General features: G+C 50.1%; 1 protein-coding gene across 1 annotated transcript in view; it reads left to right on the top strand.

The window, feature by feature from the left end:
• The first annotated feature begins 1556 nt into the window (after nt 1-1556).
• The window catches only part of LOC114798392 (low-density lipoprotein receptor-related protein 1-like), a 38313-nt gene continuing 29606 nt past the window's right edge, over nt 1557-10263 (top strand). The window contains exon 1 of the mRNA XM_028994064.1: nt 1557-1880. Coding sequence (XP_028849897.1) covers nt 1808-1880 — 73 coding nt within the window. The 5' untranslated portion in view covers nt 1557-1807. The remainder of the gene's footprint in view (nt 1881-10263) is intronic.

Raw genomic sequence — 10263 nt, 5'->3', positions numbered from 1 at the left:
ACTGCATTGGTATTTCAGTGAATTTAGTGAATTGGACGATTTGTTAATAGTTTGGCCTGTAGTAGTGGGAATCATTTTAAATAACAAGAGATCCTGGGTTCAACTCCCAGCGGTGGCTGCCTTGGAAATTGCTCAATCTTTCAAGGAAACATTGGTAGCATGGAACGGTTAGACTCAAAAGCCAGCAGCTCCCTATGATGAAATAAGAAACCGTACGCGGTAGCTTCGGAGCCATGGCTTAGTTGGTTTAAGCACCTGTCTACTAGATCCTGGGTTCAAATCCCAGCGGTGCCTGCCTTTGTTTTAATTATGTGCCATTACAACTTGCAAAAAACTGTCAGTACCAAAGAACAGAAACCTCTCCACTGAATACATTTATACAAGGTCAAATATCATACAAGCTCTGGACAGTCTGGCGCGTTATGAATGGTAAGGGGAGTGTTGTGGAAGGCCTGAAGAATTTAAAGTGAAGTGATTGTCACACATGATACACAGCAGCACAGCACACAGTGCACACAGTGAAATTTGTCCTCTGCATTTAACCCATCACCCTTGGTGAGCAGTGGGCACCATGACAGGCGCCCGGGGAGCAGTGTGTGGGGACGGTGCTTTGCTCAGTGGCACCTCAGTGGTACCTTGGCAGATTGGGATTCGAACCAGCAACCTTCTGATTACGGGGCCGCTTCCTTAACCGCTAGGCCACCACTGCTGTGGCCACCAAGGGCCACCAAGGCTGTTGAGGAAGTTTTTTAGCCTGGATGTAAATAATGATGCCGTGTCGGAATCCTGTATATTCCTTGGAAGATTGTTCCAAAGATTTGGGGCGCTATAGGCAGTGAGACATGCATCACAGAGACATGCATCACATGTGACAATCACTTCACTTTTATTTAACTTTAATGAAAGTAGGGTGGTAGTAGCCTAGTGGGGTAACACACTCACCTGTGAACCAGAAGACCCAGGTTCAAACCCCACTTACTACCATCGTGTCCCTGAGCAGGACACTTAACCCCGAGTGTCTCCAAGGGGGACTGTCCCTGTAACTACTGATTGTACGTCGCTCTGGATAAATGCGTCTGGTAAATGCTGTAAAAATGTAAATGTTGTTGGGAATATTTTGAATGTGAAATCAAATGACAAATCAGCATCAAAAGGCACACGCAAATAATTTACAGATGTTGATTTACAGGTTGTAAAACCTTTCGTAAGGCTCTTTATCGGAACGCGTAATAGTAATCGCAAGTCGGTCCCATTTCGACGACCAAGTCAAAACAAATGTTCCAAATCGCCGAGGGAACTTGCGCCAACATGGCGACCCTGGACAGCTTCGCCTCGGCCAACAGAAAATCGCGGCCGGACCTGGAAACTGTGCCGCGCATGCGCAGACGCGAGACGCCGCGTATCCCTCTGACGTCACGGAGCCGAGAGCCACGGCGGACTGGAGCTCCACTTCACCCTTCACTCTCACTGGAGCCGCCAGCATCAGGAGCGGCGGTGCTTTTTCCATTTTTTTTTTTTTTAAATCTTTCTTTCTCGTTTTTTTTTCGCAGGAGTATCGTCACGGATATCGTCACGTTTTCTCCAATTTTACTCTTTTTTTTTTTTGCGTAAATAAAATAAAAGAAGAGCCCAACAGCCCGGCTGCCTCGGCGGTCACCTCGGCGGCCAGTTTTATTCGGCGCTGGCGGGCGGCGGGCAGCATGCAGGACGGCTCCGTCGCGTAGAGCACCGCGCCGCCGCCTGCTCCGGGTGCACGTCGGATGAGGCGCTGGGCTCCGTCTGCGGGGATTTAACGGGCGGTTCGAAGATGCTGCTGCTGCTGCTCGTCTCCGGGATTCTGCTCGGCTCGGGGATGTGCGCTCCTGGAAGAGAAGCTGACGGTGAGTAGCGCTTTAATGGAGTTGTTGGTGTGGCGGTGCCGGCCCTCCTCCTGCTGCAGCCTGAGGCGGCTGCTTTCCCACACACACACACACACACGTTCCTCCAACTTTCTGCTTTTTTTTTTTTTTGCTCTCTTTCTAACCACCTGTACACAGGCTGCGATTGTTTACGGTGAAAATGGCTGCTCTACCTCTCCCTCTCTCTCTCTACCCCTCTCTCTCTCTCTCTACACCTCTCTCTCTCTCTCTACCCCTCTCTCTCTCTCTCCCCTCTCTCTACCTCTCTCTCTCCCCTCTCTCTCTCTACCCCTCTCTCTACCTCTCCCTCTCTCTCTCTCTACCCTCTCTCTACCCTCTCCCTCTCTCTCTCTCTACCCCTCTCTCTACCTCTCCCCCTCTCTCTACCTCTCCCCCTCTCTCTCTCTCTCTCTCTCTCTCTCTCTACCTCTCCCTCTCTCTCTCTCTACCCCTCTCTCTACCTCTCCCTCTCTCTCTCTACCCCTCTCTCTCTCTCTACCCCTCTCTCTACCTCTCCCTCTCTCTCTCTCTCTACCTCTCCCTCTCTCTCTCTCTACCTCTCCCTCTCTCTCTCTCTACCCCTCTCTCTCTCTCTACCCTCTCTCTCTACCTCTCCCTCTCTCTCTCTCTACCCCTCTCTCTACCCTCTCTCTCTCTAGCTCTCTACCTCTCTCTCTCTCTCTCTACCCCTCTCTCTCTACCCTCTCCCTCTCTCTCTAGCCCTCTCTCTACCTCTCTAGCTCTCTACCTCTCTCTCTACCTCTCTCTCTACGTTGTTGTCTTGTTTGATGCAGCATCGGTGCACTGCCTGAGGGGCGTCTCTTTATTGTTTTATGTTTACACTGAAAAGTTCGGTTCATCCCTCCACTGCTGCTGTTCCAGCTGCCTGGAATTTGTCCCCTTATGACGTCATAAGGGGAAAGGTTACCTCCCGTTTCTCATGCTTTTTCCGCCCAGAGAATGCCCCGCCCCTCCCCTGAAACATGATCTCCACCGACCGTCATGGCCTCCAGACGCGCGGAGTGTTGCAGTTGCTCGGTTATTGGATGTAAAAATGAGCATGATTGGTCACGGCTGCTCTCCTCCTCATTAGCATTTAAAGCTACAGATGGTGAGACTGCACGTCCTGGGGAGTCTCATTGTGGGACTGGATCAAAGTGGCTGTAATTCTGCACCAAGAGATGTCAGATACAGAATTAGGGGACAAACAAGACCGACATAAAAGCAAAAAAAAAAAAAGTCAGTGTCTCCAGGGGGGGACTGTCCCTGTAACTACAGACTGTAAGGGTGATAGGGTACTGAAAGTAGGGTTCTAGTAGCCTAGTGGGTAACACACTCGCCTATGAACCAGAAGACCCAGGTTCAAATCCCACTTACTACCATCGTGTCCCTGAGCAGGACACTTAACCCTGAGTGTCTCCAGGGGGGGACTGTCCCTGTAACTACTCTGGATATGGGTGTCTGGTAAATGCCGTAAATGTAAATGGAGCTTTAATTACAAACCCCTCGGGTTTGCCTCGGAGTGATTCGATTGGACGAGACATTTTGCCGCGCGTGTCCCCTCCGCCCCGCGCATTATTATTATTGTTGAAATTCAAAGTTTTAGCTTTTGCCTGCTGGCCGGGTGGTTAAAGCTAGTTGTCGAGTTAACGAGTTGATGTGAGAAGGACGACGCGATGCGGGGTTCTGGCCACGACGATTGGACGGGTTGGTTTTGAATTTGACTGGTAAGTGACTGTAAACACTGCGGAGCGGCGAGTCTCGTTACCGACACCAGAACAGGATCGATGTTCCTTCCCGTTCGAAACGCAGCTTTACGTTGAAGCACACGACCTCTTCATGCGTTTGTCGAGCGTCCTCGTCCAGATGATCCGGGACTCCTGACCCGGATCCCTCGTTTGATTTACGCACGTCCTCTCGGATCCGGCGTCATCGGGCCCCGCTGGTCAAATTCGCATTCACATTGTATTAATCACGTACGCAGTCGTATGCTTTTAGCGACTGCTATAGGCCGCAGTATTGCAAAAATTGCAAGTATACAATGAACCAATATGCAAATATTGCACTTTTATGTCTTCAACATAAAATATGTGTAAGAGGTGGAATAATAAAGTGGAAAAAGTCGCGGTCTCACGGAACGTAATGATGGAACGGGATGGACGAGCCTGCAGTTTTATCGTGCGAAAATGCGTGCGTCTGCGCATGAACGCTGCTGCAGCCGAGAGAAGCCGTAACCCGCCGCGTCCCGGCACCTTCTGCCCAAATGGGTGTGCTGGTGGGAGAGAAGGTCTTCGCCTTAACTGCGCTCCCGTGATCTGGAGCCGAGACGGAACGCTGCAGGTCCGAGAGCGACGTGGAGTTCGGCGAGAAGAAGTCGGGAGGACGGAGGGCGGCTCCTCCCACCTCCGCAGAACATCTGGCCCGGAGAACGGCAGACGGGCCATTAATTCTGAAGGTCCGTGCGACCGCGACCCCGCGCATCTCCTCCATTTTGGAGTAAATGATGAAGACCAGGCGAGGCGCTGAAAGGCCGTGTCCGGTGGTGCTTGGACGAAAATGCGCAGGAACCCGCCGCGTCCCGGCACCTTCAACCCAAAATCCCATCAACGCACACGAAAATGAACGAACAAATCGCGAATGAAATAATCGCACCAGGAAACCTGTTCTCTGCTTTCGTATCCACAGGCAAGTTTTCACGTACATGGGTGGTAGTGGCCTAGCGGGTAACACACTCTCCTACGAACCAGAAGACCCAGGTTCAAACCCCACTTACTACCATCGTGTCCCCGAGCAAGATCCTTAACCCTGAGTGTCTCCAGGGGGGGACTGTCCCTGTAACTACTGATTGTAAGTCGCACTGGATAAGGGCGTCTGGTTAATGCCAAAAATGACTTATTTTTATTTATCTTTTAAAAAGAATTAAGAACAGTTTGCGTTATAGAAATGCGACGTGACATTATTTATTCCACCTCAACCGTAATGCGAACGATCAAATACTTGAGTTTAGACAAATTGCGGTGGTCTGTTCTAAAATGGTCTCGCTGTACATTACAACCGTAACGTTCTCCACTGAGAACCACTCAGAAGAACCACGAAGCCAGCAAAGCCGCCACCTCCATCATTGGTTACGGACGGAGTCCTGATGTACGATGGCGGTGGAACCAGGTTAATGTTGATCCAAATTTTCCAGGTAGTTTTTGTCCAGGACTGTGATGAGTGGAGAGTGCTCTCGGCCCGTAATCTGGCACAGTTCTACGTACGATTCTGCATCGGTGGTGCCGGAAGCTCCGGTTCCTCCAACCGCCAAAAAGCGGCTTTAAATCTCTGACCCCCGAGTGTACGCGGCTGCGCTCCCGGCCAGTTTGAACGTTATTAACGACTTCCAGATCCCGGGATGATCCCCTCATCCGAGTCCCGTAACGTATCAGTCAGGCGCGCGTTTTCGCCGGTGATTAATTCAGCGCTCGCGAGTGTTTTCGTGCAGGATTACTGGACCGGAGCGATGCTTTTTTTTTTTTTTTTTTTTTTTTTTACGTAACCGCACTTGTTCTGTGGTCAACTGTTTGTCCATCTGTCTGCCAGCGTGTTGGCTTTTTTTATTTTTAATTTTTTGTAATTTTTATATATTGATTTTTTTTTTGAGGGACTTTTGCGAACGGACTGGCGCAGGAAGGATCCATCCTCCCGCCAGCAGCAGCCGACACTCTCGCTGCTCCTTCTAGAAGGTCCTAGGAGTCCAAGGTGGGGGCAGGGAAACGCGAGTCTGTCTGGAGACCCGGGGGGGGGGGACACCTCCCGCTCGTATTTGAGTTCCTACAGTCGCGCTCCGGAATGGCAGACGGGGCAACAAATGGCCCCATCAGGACCCGTGACGCGTGGAGCAGGGGTCGTCCCGGGGCGTAAAACTACCTGTGGTGATGTTGTTTTCCAGCAGGAGATCGGCCCACAGCTTTCTGTCACCTCGTACCCCCCCCCCCAGCCCGAGCTCCTCCCCTCCGCCACTTAAGGGCATTAAAGGCAGGAGTCGACGACCCTGCGGGTAATGGCCGGATTAGAGTAAATGTTCCCACCGCGTGTGGGTGGTACGAGGATGAAAAGAGGTTTGTTGTTGGTGGAAAGTGGGGAGGAACGCCTGCCCGTCTCTCCACGGTCTGCGAGGGGGTGGAGCTGTTTGTGATAGAAATGTCAGCGGGTGGACGGGTGGAAACCGTTCTGCTTGAGAACATGCACAAGCACTGCTCTGAGCATGTCAGACGTCGCATCGTGGGACCCCTTTTCAGGCTTGGCTTCGGGTTATTCGTCACACTAGGAGGGCTTATTAACAAATATAGACCAACGTATATGTATAAAACGTATAGGAAAACATTAGGATATGCGTACACTTCGAGTCTTCGAGGCAGTGAAATGTAAAGGTTGTTTAAATAAAGTAAAAGAATATTCAGAACAATTCCTTTCTCCAACTTTCCAGCGTCTTGTAACCTTTTTGTCAAGTCAGCTTTGGTTGGGAACTGCAAATCGAAGTGGCGCTTGATTGTCATTACGGTACACGGTACAGGGGCAGTGGTGGCCTAGCGGTTAAGGAAGCGGCCCCGTAATCAGAAGGTTGCCGGTTCGAATCCCGATCTGCCAAGGTGCCACTGAGCAAAGCACCGTCCCCACACACTGCTCCCCGGGCGCTCACTCAGAGCGATGGGTTAAATGCAGAGGACAAATTTCACTGTGTGCACCGTGTGCTGTGCTGCTGTGTATCACATGTCACAATCTCTTCACTTAAACATTGTGAAAGGAAATAGCGTTTCTCTGGAACCTGGTGCTCCGGAACCTCTGTAAATGTAACATTTGAGCGATAATGTGCACGTGTGCGACACCGACAGACTGGGCTACGTGTCCATAATCGCTGTCATGATTTTTTTTTTTTTTTCCCCAAACAGCCAATCAGAGAATGTGAGGGTGTGTTCGCAAATGGAGATGGCACAGGACAGGGTGGAAATATGGCCAATGCGCATGTCATCGCGACGACTATTCGCAGTCGTATAACAGTACAGCTCTGAGATGTACTTCAGCATCAACAGCAGTGTGATGGTCAACAGAAACGCTCTTTCAGCGTCCACCCTGTTGCGTTTGAATGTGTGTGCACCGTTTGGTTCGGTTTTATCAATGTTCTAAAAAAAAAACAAAAAAAAAACAGCACCGTATTGGAGACCGTAGGTAAGCGGCTGAACCCGGTCTGCTTCTGAATGTGAAGCGCCGTCCTCCCCTCGCGTGCGGAGAATTCCAATTTCATGCCCTTCTGTCGCGCATCAAGATCATCTCTCTTAATCACATTTACTCTTTAGCTGCGCGTGCCAACGCCCCATGGGAGCCGGCGGGAGGTCCAGCGGCGCACCGTCATGTTCTAAACGTATCTATCCAGCTAACATCTGCGTGGTTATGGAGTGGACGCTACCATTGTGTCCCTGAGCAAGACACTTAACCCCGAGTGTCTCCAGGGGGGGGGACTGTCCCTGTCACTACTGATTGTAAGTCACTCTGGATAAGGACGTGTGGTAAATGCTGTAAATGTAAATGGATGAATGGGGGGGGGGGTAGAAAGAACAAATGATTTATGACGAATCACGATTAATTGCTGCTCAACGAAGTGCTTGGCCATTTACTGTTTGCTTTTGCGAACCGAAACGTAATCCAAATAATGTGTGCGTTTCATGCAACGAACTATTTTGCAATATTACCCACTCTTCCGTAAAAATAAATAATACATTTGAAACAGTAAAAAAAAAACGTATCAAATAAATAAAACATTGGGGAGACCGGGAAGACAGAAAAAAGTTGTGGCCACTTCCATAATGAATTGGAACCATGATGATGAAATCAGGCTTTGAATCAGCTGATTTGTTCGCTGAACTGCGGGGAACTGGGGTGCTCTGGACGCCCCGCCTCGGCCGGAAAACGCGGACTGTGCGCAATTCCACGTTTTATTTTCCCAGAAGCGGAAACCACAGGGCCCTCGTCATGGCTCTTTCTTTCAGTTGTTTAGCCGTAGCTGCCGTATTCAAAGTGCCTGTATTGTCAGGCATTTGGTGGTGCAACGGTGGCCTAGCGGTTAAGGGAGTGGCCCCGTAATCAGAAGGTTGCCGGTTTGAATCCCGATCCGCCGAGGTGCCACTGAGCAAAGCACCGTCCCCACACACTGCTCCCCGGGCGCCACTGCTCACTCAGGGTGATGGTTAAATGCAGAGGACACATTTCACTGTGTGCATGGTGTGCTGTGCTGCTGTGTATCACAAGTGACAATCACTTCACTTTCAGAAATTCATTTAATCAGTTACATTTAATTAATAAAAAAAGAATTTTGTGTTGTAGGGGGATTTAAATGAATCTCAGAAGTGGGTTCTGCATTGATGGATTGCCATTATAACGTTGCTCGGTGGTTTTCTGGCAGTGGCTCTGGTTAAGGCGTAGTGACCGTGGCTGCCTGGTTTGGGGTACGGGGAAAACTCTCATTTGCAAACCTCATGGGAAGTCGTACAGAAGACTTGATGGACCGCATCGCAGTACCAAACCGAATCGCTGATTTGATAATTGAATCGAGTGGTGAGACCAGACTGGATCTCCATAATCACGTTGACCCGTTTCTGATGCTTCGTTTATTCCGTGAACCAGATTGTGTGTGTGTGTGTGTGTGTGTGGGTGTGTGTGTGTGTGTGTGGGTGGGTGGTCTGCCCGTCGTGTAATTGTACCATGAGAACTCGGGCTGGAAGAGAACCGTAAACGGCCATTAAACCCGATATCGCGCCACTCTGAATCTCTTCATTTGGACGATGATCACGTCTGTGTGTTTTCACAACAGCGACCGCAGAAGGTGAAGTGGATCCTCTCGTCGGTTTTACCGCCCTCTGCCATCAACACACTTGACTGAATGAAATATCGGAATATTTAATAAGGTCAGAAAGCTCTTTTTTTTTCTGGCATTTTGTAAAGTGAAGTTGGGAATAAACGTAATTTAATGACGGGCTGTTGAACGTGTGTTTTTTGTCGTTCCTCAGTGATGCCACCTCATTAACGGCTCTGAAAAAGCCCCCTTTTGTCTGTAGACGCCGCTGTTTTTGAACCTCAGATGGGTTTGTCTGTGGCGCGTTCGGTAACCTTCTCCCTGCTTAATTTCTGGAGTTGGCTTCTGGTGAATTATGGGTAGGCCGTTATCGGTGGCGCCCATTGGAACGTGGTGATTGGAAGTACTCTCCTATGGACTTCCTCCACGAGCTAACTGTCTTTTCAGGGTCGTTTCCTGGCCGCCCCGACCCCTGCAGAAACCTTTTCTCGCCATTTTAACCAGTTGTAACCAGCGATGTGCTTTTCGTGGCGCGTTTACGGCACTTCGTTCCGATTATTACCGCAACGGCACGTGGTTCGCTCTTGTCTGGTCTGTATCTGAACTGGAGCTGAAGTGACTCTCTGGCTCAGCCGCCGCTGTCGGTTTGGGCGCTGGCCCAGACCCCCCCGATCGCAAGCGTGGAGCGAGGCACTTGTCCCAGGAGAGACATGGCCGTCCCCGGTGGACGCCCGCGGCACAGTGGCCCTATTCAGCCATTTGACCGCCGAGGGGGGCGAAGGAGGAATAAAGAAAGTGGGAGATTGTCGCTAAAGACAAGGGGCTGGTTTCTTTCTTTCTTCTTCCTTCTTCACAATCCACCAGTGTTTCTCCCTCCTAGTGGATATCTTGAACGTTCAGTGAGGAGCGAAGACCACAATTCATGTCCGTGTGTGGGGCTTTTTTTTTTTTTTTTTTGGTAAATAAAGAATTGTAAATCAGTGACCGGACAAACAAGTCATTTATTGATGGACCGTTTGCTGGAATCAGGGTGGTAGGAACCAGAAGACCCAGGTTCAAATCCCACTTACTACCATCGTGTCCCTGAGCAGGACACATAACCCTGAGTGTCTCCAGGGGGGGGACTGTCCCTGGGAAGCATAATAATTCTGGGAAGCATAATAATTATCAGAACGGTGAAAAATCCATACAATTAAATAATGTGAGCACATTGCTGGGTCGCTAATAAGACATTCCGGAAAACACGCCTCCTTCCGGAGGATTGGGGCGATATCTAATGATCTCTCAACATGGACTTTGTTTCTGTTTGTAAAAGTGTATTGCGACTCGTCTCTTATCGTGCGGGGATGGTGTTCGTGCGGTCGAACCTTCCACTCTCTAACCCCGGCAACGGACCGTCTCCTCCCCTGCTCTCGGTTTGAATTCCAGCGGCAGGCCCCTGTAAAAATTGAAATAAATAAAAAGTGCTCCTGCAAGAACACTTCTGCCAGATGAAATCAATTAGGAGGTCCTGGAATGTTCTCGGCGGGTCTGGAG

The sequence above is a fragment of the Denticeps clupeoides genome, chromosome 10 (assembly GCF_900700375.1).
Source record: "Denticeps clupeoides chromosome 10, fDenClu1.1, whole genome shotgun sequence".
Taxonomy (NCBI): domain Eukaryota; kingdom Metazoa; phylum Chordata; class Actinopteri; order Clupeiformes; family Denticipitidae; genus Denticeps; species Denticeps clupeoides.
Note: the sequence above shows the minus strand (reverse complement) of the source record. Positions and strands in the feature narration are given on the sequence as shown.